The sequence below is a fragment of the Schistocerca nitens genome, chromosome 9, assembly GCF_023898315.1.
Source record: "Schistocerca nitens isolate TAMUIC-IGC-003100 chromosome 9, iqSchNite1.1, whole genome shotgun sequence".
Taxonomy (NCBI): Eukaryota; Metazoa; Arthropoda; class Insecta; order Orthoptera; family Acrididae; genus Schistocerca; species Schistocerca nitens.
The window spans coordinates 273,715,703-273,740,494 of NC_064622.1; the positions used below are offsets into that span (position 1 = coordinate 273,715,703).

Below are 24,792 nucleotides of genomic sequence, written 5' to 3' on the forward strand. Positions count from 1 at the left end.
CACCCATTGTCCAGCTTTATACTGTGATAAACTTGTCATGCATTTCACTGATTCCTCTGCTTCTCCAACACCTTTGTATTTGCCTTCTATACTTATTTCCACATTTATTGCACTGTTTTTGCAAATTCCCATACCAACCCTCCATCTTTACTTTTCTTTGCCTTCATAAAATTGAACGATGATGGCATTTTCTGACCAAATACCACTCATATGGAGACAATCCTCTATTCGTTTGTACTTCTGAATTATAGGCTCACATAATGTAACTTAGATATGTACACCAATCACCATGGTGTGCGTTCATGTAGTATCTTAACATTTTCCCCAATTTTTCTACCTACCCATTACCTTCTACCAATGGTCTGTGGATTAAGAGACTAGTTCTTAACTTATTCTCATGCAAACAACCAACACTTCATACCTGTTTCATATGCATCACATCTGGAACTCCCAACCTCAATATCCAGTTAATTATTCCTTGTGCAACTTCACTACCTGGTGGTTTGGCATAATAACTATTCTCATGTACTGAGAAAATTGATCTATTATTGTTATTACAGAGTGGTTCCTGCTGGTAAACACCTGAATGGTCCAAATTCATCAACCACAGATATTTCAAATGGCTTTGATACTTCCGCTAGCCTCTGCAATAGTTCTCTTTTATGATATAAGTCAACTTGTTGTGCACACTAAATGTAATTCCTCTCATATTGATCCACATTCACTTTCCTTCCTCTTCACCAGTATCTTTCCGCCATTCTCTGGTTTGTTGCTCTGCACCCTCCATGACCAGGAAACATGTCATCGTGTGCTTCCTTCAAAACTACTACTTAAAATTTTCTGGTACTACTACCAGCTACCCTAGTCTCATGTCCTTGCACAACAATCAGTCATATATGCTGATCTGTGATTGCGCTTTTTACTGATTACAGTCACTGTCAGAGCTCTGCGCTGCCTACCACTTCGCAAGACCATGACCCAGAACTTTCACTACTGCCACCTTTCTTCTTAGTGCATCTGCATTCTTATGCTTCTTCCCTGGCTTGTGTACCACTTAACAGTCGAACACATTAAATCTCAGGGCCCATCTTTCAGCCTACTGGATGGGTCCTTCAGTTTCAATCAACACCTTCAAAACAGTGTGGTTGGTCACTACCAAAAATTTTTTCCTGTACTGATAACATCTCAAATACATCGACACCATAAATGGGGGTCAAAATCTCGGTCAAAATCTCATCTCATCCGTTGCTTGAATAGTTGTTCTCCGCTGCATTCAGCTGGCTTGACATGTAGGCTACAGGATTCAGTTCATCATTAATCTCCTGGCTTAAAACACACCCCAAAGTATGATTATATGGGTCACATGAAATGATAATCTCCTTCTGAAGTTTGAAAATACTGGAATTAGGCTGGATGTCAAAACTCACTCTCAGAGTTGACACACTTCTGTCCCTAAGAATTTCACTTGTTTCCATGTGTTAGCATGCTTTGTCAGTAAGCCCTTTCACAGATTTTCTGTAGTAATCCCCAAACAGGCTACAGTTCCTTAATCAACTTAGGCACTGGAAATTCTCTTACAGCTTGTACAAGCCTCAGGTCCCTCCTCATGCCATCGTTACTAATTACATGGCTTAAATACCTTACCCCTTTGGAATGCAAAATGGATCTATTCTGTGATCAACAGCAGATGTGCAACTCTTTGTCTCATAAATGCTTCCTGAGACGAAGTCAGTGCTACTTCAGGTCTTTTTAGAACATGGTGATATAGCCTAAGTAAACAAGACAAGAAAGACTCTCAACACACCATTTAACCTTTGAAATGTTGCAGGTGCATTTTTCAATCAAAACAGCACTCCTCTTTCAATCAAAACTGCGTTCTTTTGAACCCAATGGAACCAAAAATGCTATCTTTGGCTAGTATTTAGGAACAACCTCCAATTGATGATAGCCACTCCTAAAATCCATGACAGAAAAGTACCAACATTGTCCCAAGCTACCAATGGTCTCAGTAAAGTTGAGGACAAGGTATGCATCTGTAACAATCTTTGTGTTCAGGAAGACCCTGTACTATCTATAACCATCTATATACTTTGTCAGTACAATCACAATTCCTGTACCCCATGTACTACTACTATCTCTTATTATCCCATCAGCTAACTGCTGGTTAATAAAGTCTTCCATAACCAGCTGGAAATACCTAGGTATGCAATATGGTTTCTGACACATTGGTGCTTCATACTATGTTAGTTTTTTGTGTTGTGTCATGGGCATGCTGGCAACAGATTGCAAGGAAAGAGTAAATTCTCAGATTTATCTGTTTCTCTCTCCACTCCACTTGGGGCTCCACTTTCCTATATATAATGCAGTTTCATGGCAGCTTGCAGCTGCTTGTGGTTCACACTCCTCATGCAGAATGTCCAAGCTCACTATCAACATCCCATTTCCTAACTTCACTTCCTCAGTGGAAAAATTATCCATATTTATGGGTACCACTCACCAGTCAAACCTCTCCTGCACATGCACAACATTTGTCTTAATGAAACACCTTGTTGGATCGAGTATATTGTTATCTTCCAAAGGCTCTACAATACAAAACATACCCTCAGGTAGATCAGGTCCCACACTCACCCAAAGTGACTTCCTGGTGCCACTTGGCACACAATTATGTGAATCAGGCCTTGGTGCAGTTGTATGTGGGTCAAATGGATTGTCCAATATACTAGACAACCCTCACAGAAGTACTACAATGGCAATAGCTTCCCCTAGCTGTAATGTCATTCTACTAAGTTCTACTCTATGTTGCCGAAAGTAAAATTTAGCACAATGTTGATACAAAAAGTCTAACATTGGGATTATGCGACACACTACTTCCACAGACTGCTTACGCCGGGCAGCCCCTACACGAAAATCCACGTCTGCCGACCCCAATGGTCTCTTTATCACTATCCATGTAACCTATAGCACAGCGGGTTCCATTACCTTCAACCCACTACATTTCTACTGGCAACCCACACATGCGCCCGTATGTCCAACAGAAATTTCTACTCTACACCTCTCACCGCACCTCCAACTCTGCATAAGTATTTGCTGCATCTAATTTTAACATGAACACCTTTAGATGGACTTTGTATTCCCTGGCTGCTTACCACCTTCTCACCAACCCTTGTTGTCCATTACCAAAATTCTGCTGCTGATATCTTCCATTTCCTCTATTTCCCTGTAGCTGGCAACACTGCCTCTGTAAATACCCTTTCTGCTTAATGCTTGCAGAAATTTTCTCACGTCCATCTCATACCCCTGTTGATACATCAATTTCTTCAAAATCCACCACTAATCTAAAAGCAGAATACAGATGCTTTGGTGCTTTGACATATCTGATATCCCCTCAGAAAAGCATCGAGTGCCCTTTGCTTAGCTTCTTGCAGCAAAACATTCTTTGTCGTATCATGCTATCTTAACTTGTTTGTGGTTTCATTACATTTCCTTATCCTGTCTGTGAAATCTTATAGTTTCCCCATGTCTCTCTACAATAGTGTTCAACTGCTGCTGAAAATATCTTGCACTATTCTGTTTTTTTTGTATCTTTGCAAAATCCTCTTCTCCAACTGTTCAAAGCTTGCTGCATTCTTTCGTACATCTCGTGTACATTTTCACTTCTCCCACTAGTCACAATTTTGGTACGCACAATTATTGGCTACCAGTCCAACCACCCATCCCTACTGATGCTCTGAGGTCCTCTAAGAATGATCACACCTCCTCAGACGATTTTCCAGGAAAGGGAGCAATTAATCCTGCAGCAACTGGCTCTGCCTAATGCTGCAGGACGTGAAACAATGCTAACTGTTTTTCCTAGCTGTCAGCTGTCCATGTACCTGAATATTATCTGCTATCAGCTGTGCTACCTTTTATAACAATATCCTCACTGCTACCAGCTCTGGCACACCTTGCATCTCTGACTCTGCCATTATGACACACGTACTCTCCATTACACACAATAATACAAAAATAAATTATTACTCCAAAAGAGCATCACAAATTAGTCTTGTTATATCATGAGCCACCTACAGTCTCTACACTATTTTGCAATATGACAATATCGATGATTGTATAAGGCACTGACTCCGTACATGGCACAGTATGCCTAAGAAAGTTACATTGCGTACAGCTTACAGACACCAAATACTACTCTCAACCATTACCCTTCAACTCAGATAAGTCAACTGGCTCTTCTGACCTAAACCAAGTGACCTCCAAGTTACAATGACTGTCATGTCTTGCTTCCATATCTATTACATTCTCCAAAACACAACACTAAATGGTTCATTGCTCACTGCACTGAGCTCAGCTGACACTGTAGGACATGTTGCAGATGCCTTGACACAAGAAGACAGTGCTGCAAATTCTGATACCAAACTACAGAGCCCCCTTTGCAGAGTGGGGCGACTGTGAGCCACAAAGGTGCAAGCAGGTTGTGGAGGTAAGGTTGGTGCCCAGGAGACTCAAGAGAAAGGGAGCTCCAAATGTCACAAATTTTTTATCGATGCATCTTCACTGCTTGATACACCAGGTCAGCTGCCAACTGGCCACTGAATTCTGCGGTAGTGGCTGCCAGCACACTCCACGGATACTTGGTCAAACTGAAGACCTCATTACATAAACTGGCTGTACAATCCCTGCACCAGCAGTGCGTACTGCATGATAGTGTGTCCATCCTGCAATGGCAGTGGATGGTTGGTGTGAACAGGGAATGACCCCGGGCAGGAGTCGGCCACGCTGCTGGTGTTAATTTGTAAAGGCCAGCTGTACCAGGGCACTAAGTCAAGTGATGGAATGGGTGCGCACTGCTTTTGTCCTGCCATGGGCTCATACTGGTGACTTCTGCTGGCATATCCATGTGGCATTCTCATTCGGCATAGCCCCATCACCCTGGTAGGGGTATGAAACAGAATAATTCCATTACAAAAATGTCTAGTGCCTAGGTCAGCAGATGTGTGTATATGCAACTACCACTCATTTATTCTAACAAACCACAGCCACTGTCAATGTGGAAATCTGTCTAGCCATTTGCTGACCTAGTCTGTGCAGTACTGCTGAGTTGCTGTTCCAACAAGTAACCTGCCTCGTAACAGTGCATTGGCCTTTTTGAATTATTACAGTGACAATACCCCACGGTTGCCTACCGTCAGTGCTGCAGCAATGTACCCCCTCATGCACATGCTAACACTAAAGCACAGATGTGGGCGGTTTTCTGCAATCGTGTGACCAGATGGGCACTCATAGAACATTTATAGAATGCAAAATGCAGACTATGTGAGTTTACAGTTCTACTCATGCATAAATCATATTTGTACATGTAATACTTTGGAAAATGTAGAATTCTGAACTGAATTAAACACTTGTAATAGCCCTGTAACTGACATGTGGCTCCCATCCCAGTGGAAGTCTTTTGATCCGATACCATTCCTGTGAGTTGTGTATATTTAATTAAGTAATTTCTAATTTGACACCAAACTGCTGAGTACACACCATATCAGATTTTCCTAAAAGAGGATAAACTGAAGTTGCCACTGGGTAATAAACTCTGACCTCCATGTCAGAAGTTAGCAATAGCAACTGATAGACCATGGAGAGACAAAGTTACTTAAGTACCAAATTATGGACTCAAATTCCTGTTCAGGAAGTGTGAAACGCCATGTTGTACAGCTATCTTACTAAAAATAATCCTTTTTTATTTTACATTTTCTGGAAAAAAATAAACCATTAGCAGTTCTGCAGAACAAACAAAGAGAAAACTGAGTCTACATGAAATTCTTGCATAAACAAGAAAAGAAGTGCCACAGCTCAGTGGTCTTCAGCTTAAGTATCCAAAGTGGAGAACTCTGGAACATTTACACAGTTATTGGCTACTTATCACAGAACTACAATTAATATCAACAACAAACATTCTGCAAGAGCTAACACACTTCAGTTATATTTTGAGAAACCGTTTCATATTCATGAATCTAATGGCAATAAAAACTCAATCTGTTATTAAAGAGTTATTTTTACTTTCACTGGCTTCCTTCATCACTTATCCTTCTGAACACTGTCTTGACTTACATATAATGAGTTTTAAACAGAAGAAGACACTGAGATTCTGTCTTTTAAGGTCAATAACTCTTCCTTGAAAGCTAAACTGAGATCAGAAGAATGAAGACAACAGGATAATCTATGAGTAAAAAGGTAAGATGCTCTCAGTTGATTGCCAGCAACATACAATAGGTTAATAATAAACAGAAGAAAACAAGCCAATGCTATGCACACATTCAAATTATTTTCCTCCATTTTTAAAGAAGAAACTGATATTATCGTCTTTCACATGCAAAACCTGAACCACATCATTTATAAAGCTGCTTCTTACACAGAACAACATATAAATTTTTATAAGGTAAGTTACATTTGCTGTCTCAGGTGAAGAAACAAAATGTAAAAGAAATGCTACTGAACTAAATGAATAGATCCCATTATCTTCCAGCCTGTAATAAGTCTGTTGTACATAAAGTGACACCAAAGACTACTGGCCTCATCATCAATATTCAATAAATTATAGAGTCTCTGGAAAACTGTGTTACTGAATGCTACAAGCTTTCTGTGATGTTTATAAAAAGTATGAAAACCCAACTTGTCACCCATCCTGTTAGAGAGTACACCAAGACAAATAATTAAAAGTCAACATGAGTTAAAAACACTTATTTTGTGATGTACTGAACTTATACATGGAGGCTCACAAAGCATCTCACCAAACAGTTACTTTTAACACCACAGTGCTTTATTAGACATGGTCCTAGTGGATGTAGTATACCCTTGCCTTCCTCCAAACTTTGAACTCACCTCTACAGTTTAAGATTGGCCCCAAACCATGGTGTAACTTCGCATTTTTCACCTTTACAAATTAGGGAAAAAAAGTGATATGTGACAGAAAAGTCCTTGGACTGAACCATGGAAAATTGGATTTGAAATCTGACAGTTACCCACTGGGAAACCAAACCATATTCATTACAGGTATATTGAATTAATCATCATTCATCAACTTCAGCCTCTGTAACGAAGAATTCCACAAGATGAACTTGGAAATGCATTCAACTTCTTCAGTTTTTCTTCTTAAATTTGGAGAATATATGAAATATTTCACGGATCTTCAATACATTTGAAGGCAACATTATAGAAGTCCATACTAAACAAAGAAGGGAAGGGCAAATGATGGAAGGAATATGTACAGGGACAGTATAAGGGAAACAAGCTTGAAGACTATATTATAGACAGAGAAGAGGAGGTAAGTGAAAATAAGAAGAATCTGACAGACCAGAACGAAACCAAGACCCCAAAATCACACGAAGTTGCCTCAGAATTATTGAGATCCTTTGGAGAGCCACCCATGGCAACCTGTTTTACCTTGGGTGCAAGATACATGAGACAGATGAAATACCATTAGATTTCAAAAGCAATGTAATAATTCCAAATTGAAAACAGGCAGGTGTTGATAACTGTGAATATTACCAAACCATCAGTTTAACAAATCATGGTTACAAAATACTGAGACAAATAATTTACAGAAAAATGAAGACATTGGTAAAAGCCGGGTTCCAGACAAATGAAGGAACATACGAGGCAATAGACTGAAGGAAGGCAAAGCAATGTCAATTGCATTTGCAGATTTAGAGAAAACTTTGACAATGATGACTGGAACACACACACTGAAATTCTGAAGGTGCCATGGATAAAACACAGGGACCAAAAAATTATTTATTTAGAGACAACAATTATAACAATCAAGGATGTGGAAGGAAAGGATTGGTTGAGAGAGAGAGAGAGAGAGAGAGAGAGAGAGAGAGAGAGAGAGAGAGAGAGAGAGAGAGAGAAATGGGTGGAGGGGTAGGGGGATGCAGGCTATCCCAAATGTTATTCAGTCTGTACACTGAGCAAAAAGTAAACAAAACTGAGAAGATATCTGAAAAGGGAGTCAAAGTTCAGCTCTGATATTTGCCAATGATACTGTAATTCTGTTGGAGGCGACAAAGGACTTGGGAAGCAGTTGCTTATGGAATTATCTTAGGATGAGACAAAGTAGTAGACATGTTTTGCTGTTTGGGTAGCACATTAACTGCCATTGGGTGAAGCAGACATGCTATCAAATGCAGACAGGCAATGGGAGACAAAAAGCATTTCTGAAAGAAGAGAATTTATTAACATCAAATATGGAGTATTTTCTGAAGGTATTTTTCTGGAGTGTAGCCTTGAAAAGAAGTGAAACATGGACAATTAGCAGTTCGGACAAGAGGAGAAGCTTTTGAAATATGGTGGGCAAATTGAATTACAAATGAGAAGGTACTGAATCAAGATGAGGAAATAAGGAATTTATGGCACAACAGCAATACAGGAAAGACAGATTGCTACTCACCAACTCAACACATAGAGGTGGTGTCGAGTCACAGGCAGGTTTAACGAAAAAGAACGCTAAAAATATTCAACTTTCTGAGTATGTCCTTTGTCTGAAGCAGCATGCACATGCAAGTGAACACATACACGCAGACGAGCACATGCACGCACAAGCGACTCAGACATGCACAGCCTTAGCACTTAGCACCCAGAGACAATGGTGGCCATGTGCACTAGAATTGTGCTTTTGTGTGTGTCTATATACGGGGCGTTCAAAAATTCTCTCCGCAATGCCGTATGACTGTTAGCCGCACATGATGTATGATTGTTCACCTGCCAGGTTTTTCAACGAAACAATAAATGCACAATGATACTGCAGTGATATTCCATACCCGTTCTTAGGAGAACTTGTGTTAAGTGAAATACTGAATGGTTATTTTCAACAAGATGGTGCAATTGCGCATGCAGCTCACGTTTCAATGTCACTGCTTGCTGATGTTTTTGTTGATCACATAATTTCACAGGGATTTTGGCCTCCATGATCACCTGACCTAACACAAGCAGGCTTTCTCTTCTGGGGTGCAGTGAAAGCAAGTGTCTATAAAAACCGTCCAAAATACATTGATGAATTGGAAACTGCAATATCCAATTTCACTGCTTCTGTTACAGAAGAAATGTTACAGCTTGTGCTTGGAAACATGATTAGACGAATTGAATTATGTATTCAACAACAGGGGGGACACTTTCAACATTTAATGTGAAAATTTGTAAGTAAAAATGAATATTCAATAAATTAATAACTTGTATTTCAATGAGTTTCATTTCAGTACAGTCACTGCAGCATGCGGCATGTGTGGCTAACAATCACACAGCATTGCATCCAGCAATCTGTTTTTGTTGTGCATATCTGTAACTCCACACCACATCTATATGGTGAGTAGATATCTATCCTTTCCATGTAGTTGTTCTTATATCCTGGACTTTCCATTGTTAAATTTGGGGCACAACTTGATTAAAAGAAGCAATTGGTTGGTAAGACATATCTTGAGATACGAGTGTACCATCATTTTGGAAAAGGAGGGAAGCATGGAGGGTAAAAATTGTAGAGGGAGACCTAGACATGAATACAGTAAGCAGGTTCAAGTGAACGTAGGTTGCAGTAGTTATTCAGAGATAATGAGGCTTACACATGATAGACTGGCATGGAGAGATGCATTAAACCAATCTCTGGATTGAAAATCACAATAAAAAACAACCCATTTTTCATCACTTACTCTTAAGTGTCAGATTAGTTCCGATCCAAAAAAAGGCTCCAAATACCAACTCTAATTCCAATACGCACAACAGCAAAGATATATGCCATTCGCTACAGTACAGGACATTATTAAAATTAAAAATTAATGATCTGGAAGGATTCTTGTCCTAAAACATATTTCATAGATTTTATCAATGTCATTAACACATTCTTTTCTCTCCTCTTACGTAATTTTATACTTCAGTTTTTCATTCACACTATGATAATGACAGCGCAGACTACGAGTAACACACTACAAGTACACCGTATGTTTATATCATCTAATGGACAAGGAACTGATTAGATCTTGGATGAATGTATTTGGATAAGCATCTGATTGTAGTACCAAAAGTACAAGTTAAACAGTGCAACTAACATATTTCAAACCATTAAAAGAATATTAAGACAGAAATGTAGTGCCTCATCTCTCTGCAAATAGCTCATTATACTGCATCAATTCTTGCCTATAATGGCATTATGTGATCCACTTTTTCACAAACACTTTATTAAAGAATGTAGGTAACTGACCTTTCTTACAGCACTGATTTTCTGATTTTCGGCATATGACCCCACAGCCTCAACACTCTTCAAGAAATTCACATAATCGTTCCATATTGAATAAGACTGTATATCCATTCCTATTTTCTCCAGTGCAAAATCATATGCTTGTGCCATCTTCTCTCTGAAATAAATAAATTTGGAACTCCAAAACTAAGTCACTGATAAAAAATATTAGAGTGTGTCTCGCATTACACTAAAAGTATAAAGAAACAAACAGGATAACTAGAACTGATCATCCTCAATACCAACTACAATTCAACATTATCAAAAACATCCCTTCTCTAATTTATGTAGTGCGCAACAGGACAAACAGCGTAGAAAGTCCTACCTTCTTGTGTGTGTGTGTGTGTGTGTGTGTGTGTGTAGGAGTGAAGAGTGTCAAATGGAAAAGCTGTGCACAAGACCTTTCAAAATGGTCCATTTCAGTTCCATTAAACATAAAAATAACTATCAACTTTGCAGACATTGAAATCATCATGTTATCCATATATTTTGTGTATTTTCATTTCTTGATTTCCTATGAGAGAATATTTTGGAGTACTTCCTTATTTACAAGGGAAATGTATGACCTTGAATGCTGAGAATTGCACAAAAAATGTAGTTAGAATATAATCAGACAATTGAAAATCCAAGACTGAATGTAACAATATTATGAAAAGGAAAGTTGCTACTCACCATATAGCAGAGATGCTGAGTCGCAGATAGGAACAACGAAAAGACAGTCAGCAATAAATAAAGCTTTCAGCGATTAAGGCCTTCATCAACAAATAGACCACACACACACACACACACACAAATGCAACTCGCACATACAACTGCAGTCTCAGGCAACTGAAACCACACTGTAAGCAGCAGCACCAGTGCATGATGGGAGTGGCGACTGGGTGGAGGTAAGGAGGAGGCTGGGTGCGGGGAGGGAGAGGGACAGTATGGTGGGGGTGGCAGACAGTGAAGTGCTGCAGGTTAGATGGATGGGCAGGGGAGAGGTGGGGGAAGAGAGGGGGGAGGAGAGGGGGGAAGAGAGGGGAAGAGAGGGGGGAAGAGAGGGGGGAAGAGAGAGGGGGGAAGAGAGGGGGGAAGAGAGGGGGGAAGAGAGGGGGGAAGAGAGGGGGGAAGAGAGGGGGGAAGAGAGGGGGGAAGAGAGGGGGGAGGAGAGGGGGGAGGAGAGGGGGGAGGAGAGGGGGAGGAGAGGGGGGAGGAGAGGGGGGAGGAGAGGGGGGAGGAGAGGGGGGAAGAGAGGGGGGAAGAGAGGGGGGAAGAGAGGGGGAAGAGAGGGGGGAAGAGAGGGGGGAAGAGAGGGGGGAAGAGAGGGGGAAGAGAGGGGGGAAGAGAGGGGGGAAGAGAGGGGGGAAGAGAGGGGGGAAGAGAGGGGGGAAGAGAGGGGGGAAGAGAGGGGGGAAGAGAGGGGGGAAGAGAGGGGGGAAGAGAGGGGGGAAGAGAGGGGGGAAGAGAGGGGGGAAGAGAGGGGGGAAGAGAGGGGGGAAGAGAGGGGGGAAGAGAGGGGGGAAGAGAGGGGGGAAGAGAGGGGGGAAGAGAGGGGGGAAGAGAGGGGGGAAGAGAGGGGGGAAGAGAGGGGGGAAGAGAGGGGGGAAGAGAGGGGGGAAGAGAGGGGGGAAGAGAGGGGGGAAGAGAGGGGGGAAGAGAGGGGGGAAGAGAGGGGGGAAGAGAGGGGGGAAGAGAGGGGGGAAGAGAGGGGGGAAGAGAGGGGGGAAGAGAGGGGGGAAGAGAGGGGGGAAGAGAGGGGGGAAGAGAGGGGGGAAGAGAGGGGGGAAGAGAGGGGGGAAGAGAGGGGGGAAGAGAGGGGGGAAGAGAGGGGGGAAGAGAGGGGGGAGGAGAAGCGGAAAAGGAGAGAAGTAAAAAAAGACTGAGTGTGATGGTGATGGTGGAATGACAGCTGTGTAGTGCTGAAATGGGAACAGGGAAGGGGCTGGATGGGTGAGGGTAGTGACTAACAAAGTTTGAGGCCTGGAGGGTAATGGGAACATAGGATGTACTGCAGGGAGAGTTCCCATCTGTGCAATTCAGAAAAGCTGGTGTTGGTGGTAAGGATCCATATGGCACAGGCTGTGAAGCAGTCATTGAAGTGAAGGATATCATGTTTGGCAGTGTGTTCAGCAACAGGGTGGTCCAGGCCACAGTTTGGCGGTGGCCATTCATGCAGACAGCTTGTTGGTTGTCATGCGCATATAGAATGCAGCACAGTGGTTGCAGCTTAGCTTGTAGATCACATTACTGGTTTCACAGATAGCCCTGCCTTTGATGGGATAGGTAATGTTTGTGACAGGACTGGTGTAGGTGGTCTTGCATCTAGGTCTATTACAGGGGTATGAGCCATGAGGTAAGAGGTTGGGAGCAGGGCTTGTGTAAGGATGGACAAGTATATTGTGTAGGTTCGGTGGACGGCGGAATACCACTGTTGGAGGGGTGGGAAGGATAATGGGCAGGACATTTCTCATTTCAGGGCACGACGAGAGGCAGTCGAAACCCTGGCAAAGAATGTAATTCAGATGCTCCAGTCCTGGATGGTACTGAGTTATGAGGGGAATGCTCCTCTGTGGCCGAACTGTGGGATTTTGTGAGATGGTGGGAGACTGGAAAGATAAGGCATGGGAGATTTGTTTTTTCTACAAGGGTTGGGTTGTTTGGGGGAAGAGACCAAACAGCTATGTCATCGGTCTCATCGGATTAGGGAAGGAAGTCGGCCGTGCCCTTTCAGAGGAACGATCCCAGCATTTGCCTGAAGCGATTTAGGGAAATCATGGAAAACCTAAATCAGGATGGCCGGACGCAGGATTGAACCGTCGGCCTCCCAAATGCAAGTCCAGTGTGCTACCACTGCGCCACCTCGCTCGGTTTTGTACAAGGTTGGGAGGATAATTACAGTCTGTGAAGGCTTCAGTGAGACCCTTAGTATATTTCGAACGGGACCGCTCAGCACTGCAGATGCGATGACCATAGGTGGATAGGCTGTATGGAAGGGACTTCTTGGTATGGCACGGTTGGCAGTTGTCGAAGGGTGGTGTTGCTCGTGGTTCGTAGGTTTGATATGTACAGAGGTACTGATGTAGCCATCTTTGAGGTGAAGGTCAACACCTAGGAAGGTAGCTTGTTGGGTTGAGTAGGACCAGGTGAAGCAAATGGGGGAGATGATGATGAGGTTGTGGAGGAATGCAAATAGGGTGTCCTCACCTTCAATCCAGATAGCAAAGATGTCATCAATGAATCTGAACCAGGTTAGAGGTATAGGGTTCTGGATTTTTTAGGAAGGATTCCTCTGGACGGCCCATGAATAGGTTGGCATAGGATGGTGCCATGCAGATGTCCTAGCCATACCCCAGATTTGTTTGTAGGTGATAACTTCAAAGGAGAAGTAATTGTGGGTGAGGACATAGTTGGTCATGGCGATTAGGAAGGAGGTTGTTGGATAGGAATCCATCAGGTGTCGAGAAAGCTAGTGTTCAATAGCGTAAGACCATGGGCACTAGAAATATTAGTGTAAAGGGAGGTGGAATCAGAAGCGATGAGCAGGGCATTGTGTGGTAAAGGGACAGGAACTGTGGAGAGTTGGTGGAAGAAATGGTTTTTTTATTTTTTATATAGGAGGATAGGTTCCGGGTAATAGGTTGAAGGTGTTGTCTACAAGAGCAGAGATTCTCTCAGTGGGGGCACAGTAACCAGGCACAATGGGGTGTCCTTGGTGGTTAGGTTTACGGACTTTAGGAAGCGTGTAGAAGGTACGAGTGCGGGTAGTGGTAGGGGTGACTAGAGAGATGGGATGGGCCAAATGATTTAAGTAGTGACTGGAGATCCTGGTGGATTTCTGGAATGGGGTCACTGTGGCAAGGTTTGTAGGTGGTAGTATCTGACAGCTGGCAGAGTCGTCCTGCCCAGTAATCCCTGCAGTTTGAAATAACAGTGATGGAGCCTTTGTCTGCAGATAGAATTATAAGGTCGAGATCAGTTTTTAGATGGTGGACTACAGTTCTTTCTGTGGATGTAAAGTTAGTTTGCATGATGTGGGATTTGGGGAATGATGGTGAGGCAAGGCTCGAGGTTAAGAAATTCTGGAAACTTAACAGGGGGGATTTGGGGGCAGTGGGGATGGATCACAGTTGGATGGAGGAGTGAAATGAGTTGGTCCTTGGTTGAGTCTGATTGGTAGGGTTCGTGGTGACAAAGTGTTTCCACTGTAGGGACCAGGAGAAGGAGAGAAGGTCTTTAACAAGTCCTGCTTGATTGAATTTGGAAGCTCCTTCCGTACAGCTACCGAGCCACCCACGGGCGTGGTGCCCTCTCAAAATATACCAAGGGTCTCATTGAAGCCTTCACAGACTGTAATTATCTTGCCAACCTTGTACAAAAACAAATCTCCCATGCCTTACCTTTCCAGTCTCCCACCACCTCACAAAGTCCCACCTCCGGCCACAGAGGAGCATCCCCTCATAACTCCGTACCACCCAGGACAGGAGCAACTGCATTACATTCTCTGCCAGGGTTTCTACTAACTCTCATCATGTCCTGAAATGAGGAATGTCCTGCCCAATATCCTTCCCACCCCTCCCACAGTGGTATTCCGCTGTCCACCGAACCTACACAATATACAAACAATCCTGTTGGAAGAACATCCGCAACTGAGAATTATACTAGAGGTTTAAAATACCGCTTCAGCTGTAAATTTCTTTTATTGTTTATTTTGGCTCTCATAAGCCAATCCTCAGATGTCGCAACTGTGTTGTGGCCCCTGAGCACTGCGGTGGACGTGTACTAAGCACAGTGTGCTACCTATGAGCGCAGAACAAGGACAGATAACTCCCTGTTCTGCACTCATAGGTAGCACACAGCGCCTAGTACATGTCCACCGCGACACTCGGGGGGGCCATTATCCTTCCCACCCTCTCACAGTGGTATTCTGCTGTCCACTGAACCTACACAAGGAGGATGGACTCATGAGAGCCCGAAACCGGTTGTGATAATAAAAGAAATTTATAACTGAAGTGGTATTTTCAACCTCTGATACACAATATGCTCATCCATCCTTACACAAGCTCTGCTCCCAACCGCCTTACCTCATGGCTCATACCCCCGCAATAGACCTAGATGCAAGACCTGCCCCATACATCCCACCACCACCATCACCACCACCACCAGTCCTGTCAGTAACATCACCTATCCTATCAAAGGCAGGGCTACCTGTGAAACCAGTCATGTGGTCTACAAGCTAAGTTGCAACCACTGTGTCTATGTAGGCATGACAACCAACAAGCTGTCTGTCCGCATGAATGGCCACCAACAAACTGTGACCAAGAAACAAGTGGACCACCCTGTTGCTGAACATGCTGCCAAACATGATATCCTTCATTTCAGTTACTGCTTCACAGCCTGTGCCATATGGATCCTTACCACCAACACCAGCTTTTCTGAATTGCACTGATGGGAACATTCCCTGCAACACATCCTACGTTCTCCTAACCCTCCTGGCCTCAACCTTCGTTAGCTGTACGCAGTCGTCCACTCCAAGCTCTGTCTCAGACGCAGAGATCAGCACCACCGTTTCCTTCATTACGAGTATGAACAACCCAATTTCACACATTATCGAAGTCAGTACAATCACCATGTAAACAGCTTTCATTCGTTTATGGTTCCAGCTGGAGGCACATTTTCTTTGGTTTAAAAACTCAATTATAGCATGCTCTTTCTAATGCATGATATAGTTATGTTACTCATTGCCATGCTATGCGCTATAATTCGCAGCCCTCTAGTAAGAGAGGGTTGCAATTTGTGTCAGCATAATGCACAAGTCAATCAAGCAATATGCATTACATGTAATACCTCAACCAATATTGAGAACAGAATAAATTAGTTAGAAGCATCACTTTTCAGCATGCCCTTGTATAAAATCAAATGGAGGTAACACAGGAGCAGGTATAATAATAAATATGGAAATAGGAATGCGAGTGCTATGAACAGCATAGAGAAGGCACAGTATCCTAGACAGGCGCAAAAATAACTCCCAACCTTTTCCTTAAAGTTCATTGGATGTTATTTATTTTTCTGAATGTACACCACTTCCCAAGAGGCATATTTTTGATATCCTGTCAGTTTGCGTCATCATAATGACCGGGAGAGCGGTGTGCTGACCACACGCCCCTCCTATCCGCATCCTCAACTGAGGATGACACGGCGGTCAGATGGTCCCGATGGGCCACTTGTGGCCTGAAGATGGAGTACATGTCAGTTTGTGTACAGCAGTCGCAGCATACCGTCCCCTTGCAACACGACTTCAGCTCGGGTGCTATTTACCGCATTGTTTATCTTTTCCCCTTCTTTCCGGTGCTGTTTATAATCTTCTCTCTCATTTCATTTAGTGATTGGTTACAGTGTCATCATCTCGTTTTAACCCCTGACAATCGCTTTTTGCGAAATTTCCCAAATTTAAAAAAAAGTGTTAAGGTCAGGATGTAAAAGCGGTTTGATCACTATAATCCAAGAATTCAGTCTTGCAGACACTTTTTATCGCTCTGATATGGTCTTTGCATAATACTATTTACGATCTGTCTCCTTTTTATTCATACCTCCTCCTGATGATGTTAATTTAAATTATGAAACTGGTCCTGCCTCTAATGAGGGGTTTACAACAGCTGCAGCTGTTTTTATTCAACATGCACAAGTTTATATGCCTACTAGCTGTACAGATGATTAAGAGACTGAAAGAATGTATGAAGAGAACAGAATTTAGCACTATCATTTCTTTCATTGCAAGCATTACTGATGTCAATACAATCACCACAGTACACAGCTTTAATTCTTTTATGGATCTGAACTGGGTGATGAACCATTAATTGTGGTGAATAACTGGAACTCAATGGTACAATACCAAAGAGATGGAAAACTAATATGGAATACAGAATAGGCGAAAGCGATTAAAGAGGAAGACACTCGGTAGAATTTTGCACAGAGCATAATGTAATCATTGCCAACACATTGTTCAAGGAGGAGGAAAGATGGACGTTTAATATCCTATCAACATTTGAGGTAATTACACTTTCACACAATCTCAAATTTTTTAAAGGGTTGGGAAGTAAATCAGCCTCCCTCTTTCAAAGAATCTATTCCAACATTTGCCTGGAATTATTTAAGGAAACCACAGAAAACCTAAATTTGATTGGCCAGATGTGGACTTGAATCATTGTCCTCCAGAATGTGAGCCCAGTGTGTTAATCACTGTATCACCTTGCTAAATACATCATATGAAAATCATGAAAGGAGATTGTATATGAGAAAGAGACCTGGAGATCCAAGAAGATTTCAGATGGGTTATATAACCATACAACAGAGGTATCAAAACCAAATTGAAGGCAGCAGAGGATCAAACAAGCAAAACAACATGAGCTAATAGAAATCTTTGATAATGCTCTCAAGGCATTTAAGTTAAATGATGAAAAGAAAAAAATTTAAAGAGACTACAAATTGAGATCTCTAAAAAATGAGACCGATAGGAATTGTAAAATGGCAAAGCAAGAATGGTCACAGGAGAAATGGAAAGCTGTAGAGGCACACATGACTAAAAGTAGAATTAGATGCTGCTGCAGTAAAGTTAAAGAAACTTTTAGAAAAAAGACAAGCAGCTGTAAGAACATAAAGAGCGAAGATTGCAAGGCTAAACTAAGCAAAGAAAGAAAAGCTGAAAGATGGAAGGAACATACAGAAAGGCTATATAATGTAAATAAACTTGAAGACAACATTATGGGAGGGAAACAGGGAATAGATGAAGATGTGATGAGAGTTGATATACTGTTAGAAGAATTTGACAGAGCATTGGAAAACCTAAATAAAAACAATGCTATGGAGTAAACGACATTCCACAGAGTTACTGAGATCCTTGGGAGAGCCAGCCATAACAAAACTTTTCCACCTGATGCACAAGATGTATGAGACAAATGAAATACTCTCAGATTTCATGAAAAATGTAATATTTCCCATTATAAATAATGTGTGTGTGAATATTACCATATCACCAGTTCAATAGGTCATGGCTGCTCAATACCACCACGAATTATTTACAGAAGAATGAAAACTCAACTTCAGGGAAAATAGTTTGCGTTTTGGAGGAATGTGCAAACAAGCAAGGTAATATTTACTCTTCAACTTGTCTTAGTAGCAAAAATGCAAAACATGCCTTTGTAACATTTGTCAATTTTGAGAAAGCTTTTGACATTTCTGGAATACACTATTTGGAAATACAGGGAGTGAAATATTATTTACAACTTGTATAATAATCAAAGGGGAGTAGTATTATAGTAGAGAGAGATTACTGAGAGAGTTGTAATCAATCCTAAATGTTATTCAATCTTTTCATCGAGGAAGCAATAAAGAAAACCATACATAAATTTGGAAAGAGAACTGAAGTCCAGGGAGAGGAAATAAAAACTTTACATACGCCAATGACACTGTAATTCTGTCAGAGACGGCAAAGGACTTGGGAGAGCAGTTGAACGGAATGGGTAGCATCTTGGAAAGAGGCTATAAGTTGTATATCAACGAAAGTAAAACAAAGGTAGTAGAATGTTGTTGTTTTAAAACAACTGCTGATGCTAAAGGACTTAGCCTAGGAAATAAAGACATTAAAAGTAGTAGATGAGTTTTGCTATTTGGGTAGAAAAGTAGCTGACGATGGCAGAAATAGGGGGGGATATGCAACACAGACTGGAGATAGCAAGAAAAGCATTTTCAGAAAGCGGAATTTGTTAAAATCAAACATATATGTTTAAGTGTCAAGAAGTCTTTTCCAGAGATGTTTGTCTGGAGTGCAGCCTTATATAGAAGTTGGATGATAAACAGTTCAGGCAAGGAGAGAATAGAAGCTTTTGAAATATGGTACTACCAAAGAATGTTGAAAATTAGATAGGTAAATTGAATAACTAATGAACAGAGCTGAGGAAAAAAGACATATTTGGCACAACTTGGCTAAAAAAAGGGATCAGCTGATAAAACATATCTTGAGGTGTCAAGAAATCAGTAATAGAGGTCAGTACAGAGGGGGAAAAAAATATATACAACAGTGGATATTGTACGTATACAGAGAAGGGCAGTTTTACTCTTGGGAGAAGGTCACAGACAAAACACACCTGACGATAATATAAACTTTCTCGAAAAGCCTACTTACAAAATTCCAAGAAGCATGCTTAAATGACGAATATAAGAATTTACTACAGCACCACATATTGCTCCAGTTAGGATCATGAGGACAAGGTTACATTAATTATAGTGTGTACAGAGGCATTTAAACAGTCATTATTCCCACATTCCGTACCCAAATGGAATGGAAAGAAGCTAATATAATCAAAATACCCACCCTGCCCCGCACTTCACAGTGGTTTGCAGAGTATGGATGTAGCTGCAGATGGCAATCAAGATGATCATAGGCTTTCGGGTCAAGTGTGGAAGCATTTCTGAACAGCTAAGTTTGTAAACTGCTCACAAACTGCCTTGATTAAAGTATACCGTGACAGGAAAAAATGGCACCATCCAAAACTGGCAATGAGGCAACTTCGGTCCACCACCGGCCATAATGACAACAGCTTGATTACAACAATCAAGTTCTAATGGATGTAGGCTGCATTAGTTATGCAGAGATGAAGAGGCTTGCACGTGATAAACTAGCATTGAGAGCTGCATCTAACCAGCCTTCTGATTTAAGATCACAATGGCAAAATTATAAATTGTTTGACTTGGAATTTATAAACAACAAAACATGGAGCAAACAATAAAACCATAAAAAACATGCATATCATTGGATGATAAGAAAATTACAAATTCTGAGTTAAATAGTAGCACAGATACAAAATTATGAGCCATATAAAATACACAGCCCACTCACATTAATATGACCACATCCAATGTCCGATGTCAGTGTGCAATAACCATTCATAGATGGCAGGTGGCAGCACTAGCAGTGGAGAGTATACAAAATGTGTCGGGGAGGGGGGGGGGGGGGGGAGAAGAGACACAAAGTGCAGTCAGGATCATAACGCAGAAATGGAGTGATTTTCTGACATACAAAGGGGGCATGATCATATGATCATTGGCTTTCGGGTGAAGAGTGGAAGCATTTCTGAACAACTAAGTTTGTAAACTGCTCACAACCTGCCATGATTAAAGCATACCGTGAGTGGGGAAAAATGGCACCATCCAAAACAAGCACTGTGGCAACTTCGGTCCACCACAGGCCATAATGACGCGGATGAAAGACGCGGATGTGTGTACGGGTGAGTAGACATGCAACTGTTGAGCAACTGACCACCCAGATAAACAAAGGGGCTACCAATTGTGTACTCAACAACAGCTCAGCAAATGTTGCTGCATATGGGCACCTGCCACAGGTGCCTGACTTACACATACATGCTGACTTGTTCATCAGTGACAAAGGCTGAAATTTGCATGTCAGTACTACAATTGGATGTCCTCTGAGTGAAGATAGGTGGTGCATGCTCGTACAGATGGCCGTTGGTGTGTATGGCCTGCAACAATCGTCGGAAGGATTGATGTCAGAGGGGAGAGTGGTATGGCCTGGGAAATGTTTCTGTGGCATCCCCTGGATGATCTTGTCATTCTGGAAGCCACAGTGGATCAAAACAATTATGCATCTATCCTTGGGGAACACGTCTACCCTGCATCTAACAGCATGACAACGCAATGAGACACACAGCTCCCAGCATACATGCATGGTTCGAAGAGCATTAGGATGACTTTACCATACTCCCTTGGTCACTGTACTCCCTGGATTTAAACCCAGTCGAGACTCTGTGGGACCTTCTTGATCAGACCATTCATCCTGCAGATCCTCAACCAAGAAACCTAGCACAGCTGGTCACAGCACTGGAGTTGGCATGGCTCCACACTCCTTCCAGTACCTTCCAGAACCCCACTAACACACTTCCTGTACATCTTGCAGTGGTAAGCACTGTAAAACTTGGTTATTCAGGCTTTTGACAGGTGATCACATTAATGTAACTGGACAGTATCACCATTATGTTCAGGATTTGATCTGAACAAACAACATAATCATTGCACAAAAGGTACAAAACTTATATATAAATATGTGTAGAAAAACATATACTTACTTGTAAGTTGGGAGAGTATTCTTTGTTTCTTTCACATAGGACAGGTACAACTTCCATAATTCTATGTTAAGGACCTTCATAAGACACCTTTGGAATAGCTGAAACAGAAGTAAATCATAAGTTTTGATACAATTCATGATTAAATTCGTGGACATTCTGGATTTCAGTTTCAGAATGGCAGCATTTTTCCTCTCATGTAGCAGCATAAATACCTGAAAATGAAGTCCTCTTGCAGCTGCACAAGGACTGAGGTAAAGTAAGAGTACTAAATTCACAATAACTGTGATATAACAACAATACTAAACTTTTAATTGTGATATGGTATGCTACTACTTACGGTGATTTGGTAACACAGAGTAAAGCAACTAACTAAATATTTTTTGTCACATTTCTTGTTTCAAATATGACTAACAGTATGTAAGAAGGTGACAATATGCACAGTCTTAATTCACAGTAAAAATCAGGACTATCTTTGCTCGTAAAAATTAGATTTGTGCCTGCAAGTTAAGAGACCTTCAAGATGCACTAGAAACCATAACACAATATCTGTTATGCAATACTGAGCAGACTAAACTGTGACCAGACAACACAGAAACACAAACACAACATACATGACATGCCAGTACAATACCCCCCCCCCCCCCCCACACACACACACACACAAAAGGATACAGCACGGATGTTCAAACGAACGCAATGCTTCACCTACTGCAATTGATGGTTTGGTTTAGCGAGTAATTCTGGTCATCTCGTCAACTGGTTGGCTCTTGAGACATTTTACAAACATGTCATTATTTTGGAGTGGGACTGGTAATAGTAGGAGCTTATATGCCAAAGTATGTTTTACAGCAGTTCTGAGAAAATTGTGGTTTACTGGGGGGAGATACCCTGCAGCAGTATGTGGCCCTTTTTGTGGTACATATGGATTTGGGATTCACTTGATGGATGATTATGTCGAAGCACACAGAGCAGCTGCAGTGTGTCGATATTACATGTCTAGTGTGATCAGGTTGTTCTCTGGGCTCTCAAATCTAATTGAAAAGGTATGACCACATATTGCAACCTTAACTCCACCTTCATAAATCAATGATGCCATCTAGAGGCCGATTCTTTAGTAATAAGATGCATTACCACAAGCCGAAATGGGCAAGACTGATCCACAATATGGGGATCTGTTGTTATCCTGTACTGCCAGACAAAGGCCTCACTCACTCTACTGCCTTTCTGTAAACCATTGGTGGAGAGAGAACAAACATTAAGTGCCCCTTACAGCTTATGGCCAGTTTCCTGATATGTCTTGCTTTCATATCACCACATTACAAGTCACAATGTTTTAATGCACATATTACAGCTGTAGCTACTGCCGCCTTTGCTGATTCCAAAGTTCCTTCATACAAGAGCATGTCTTTCAGACTGTTTAACACAACTGGTCAACATTATTTCACTCTGCTTACCATTAGAATTCCAGTTTCCCAGAAAATTGTGATATCACTCTGGAACAATCTTTCAACATCAAAAACACATTTTTCTTGTAGAATATTTGGTTTAGTGTGTTCTCCTGAATCTGAGTATGTTGCCCAGCTCACAAAGCATTCTCTAATTTGTAAAACTCAATGACTGGCTTTTTGTAAAGGTAATTTTACATCACAATTTTATTTGGGGCTACAGCACTGTTGATTTGATTCTGGTAATGGGATGTGGTCAACACCATGCTGTTTTCACTGTCATTATGCCCAGTCATTACCACTGATACTATGCTATGATGTGCTCAGCACAGCTTTATACCAGGGGTGTAGAAGACTTGCTAGTATGCAGGATGCAAATGGCTCGTCCTATGTTGCCAACAGTCTGTATGTCCCTGCTTTATAAAATAAGAGAACTCTTTGTCAACCAAGAACAGTTGTCATTATTCACATACATTTATACTGACTCATAATTATAATAGACATAATAAGCTGAATCACTGTTTTTATTTCTAAAAGGAAAGCAACTACTTTAGCACAGTATAACATTTTCCCCACATTCCATTCTCCATGCTTACATTTCTAGTTGTAATTGCCACTCTATTACTAGGCAAAGACAATTCTTCACACAGATTTTTTTTTCCCCCCTGTGATACATGCCCTTCTTACTACAAAGGACAACCAGATATAAACAACCCCTTTTAAGAAAAAATGGCACTAGCCCCCAAAGTTCATCTTTTGCTGATAATCTTCTGATTACAGGTCATGCACCTAAAGCTATATCCGATATCAACATCTTGCACACCGAGAAGAAAGTGCGCAGAGTAGATATTCTTGAAGAATTAGAGATTTTTAAACATATTTCTTGAAATGATAGCCTCATTCTCAATAAGCAGCTGCAGTTGCGTAACAAATTTTTCTTCAACGGTATAAAGCTGTTACTTGACATTTAATTTCGGGTCTCTTTATGCGGTTCACCGAAATTTTTTTTTTTTTTTTTTCCATCTGAGTCATCTAATAATTTTTCATTTATTAACAAGTTTATTGGCTGTATTTCATGTTATTTCATTTTCTACAGGTTGCGTCATTCAGCCCTTTCTGTATTTTCTATAATGACGTTTTTATGCTTCAAACTGTACTTCTAAGATCTGGTGTAGACGAAATGTAACTTTATCTGTCACTGTTAAACAAATATTGCCTTTTACATTATGCACTGAACAATATTCATTATAATTTTGCCTGTCTACATTTAAATGTTAAGTAGCCAAGTTGTACCTGCAGCTACTAGATGGCCCTCTTGCTGCAATGTCATGTTCACCTGCCACTCTTGTTAACGGGGGCACCTCAGTCCGTTGCAACCTGTGGCTGTACAGATATGAGCAGCCCCTAGAGGCTCAACTTCACACATTCCTTTTAAATATTATGTAACTAAAGCCCTTCTGGCCTGTTATTTATTTTATACGTGACATGTAAGTACTGCCTCTGTCTTGTATCTTAAGTCAGTACTTACACTTTTTTTTAATATAAAAAAATTTTCTTCCCACAAATTTGTAATTATGTTATACACCACTTGAAATGTCTAAATTCTGATGAAGGCACTCTTAGAAGTGTTGAAACCTGGTTAATAAGACTAAAAAACTGGTGACCGAGGGCTCATTTGTTTCAATTTTATTTTCTTCATACTGATCCAGTTTCAAGCACACCCATAAAGCTGTCTATGACTAAACACTTATACTGTGCTAAACAACTTTTAACATACCAAACTCCAAGGTAACAAGAATTTCTACTAAACAAAAGATTATCAACATTACACTGTTCCTGCTTGGTGTGGTGTTGTAAGGATACCAACAGTCTTGAAATGCTCCACATGTATTTATTTCTATGTTTGCAAGAAGCTTGCAATCACCATTTAGTGGCATCTCAAATGCAATACTGTATA

General features: G+C 41.3%; 1 protein-coding gene across 1 annotated transcript in view; it reads right to left on the reverse strand.

Moving 5' to 3' along the window:
- Positions 1-24,792, reverse strand: part of LOC126203461 (protein suppressor of forked) — a 149,973-nt gene that overhangs the window by 44,754 nt on the left and 80,427 nt on the right. The window contains exons 4-5 of the mRNA XM_049937778.1: positions 21,391-21,488; positions 10,238-10,391 (exon numbers count right to left, since the gene is read on the reverse strand). Coding sequence (XP_049793735.1) covers positions 10,238-10,391; positions 21,391-21,488 — 252 coding nt within the window. The remainder of the gene's footprint in view (positions 1-10,237; positions 10,392-21,390; positions 21,489-24,792) is intronic.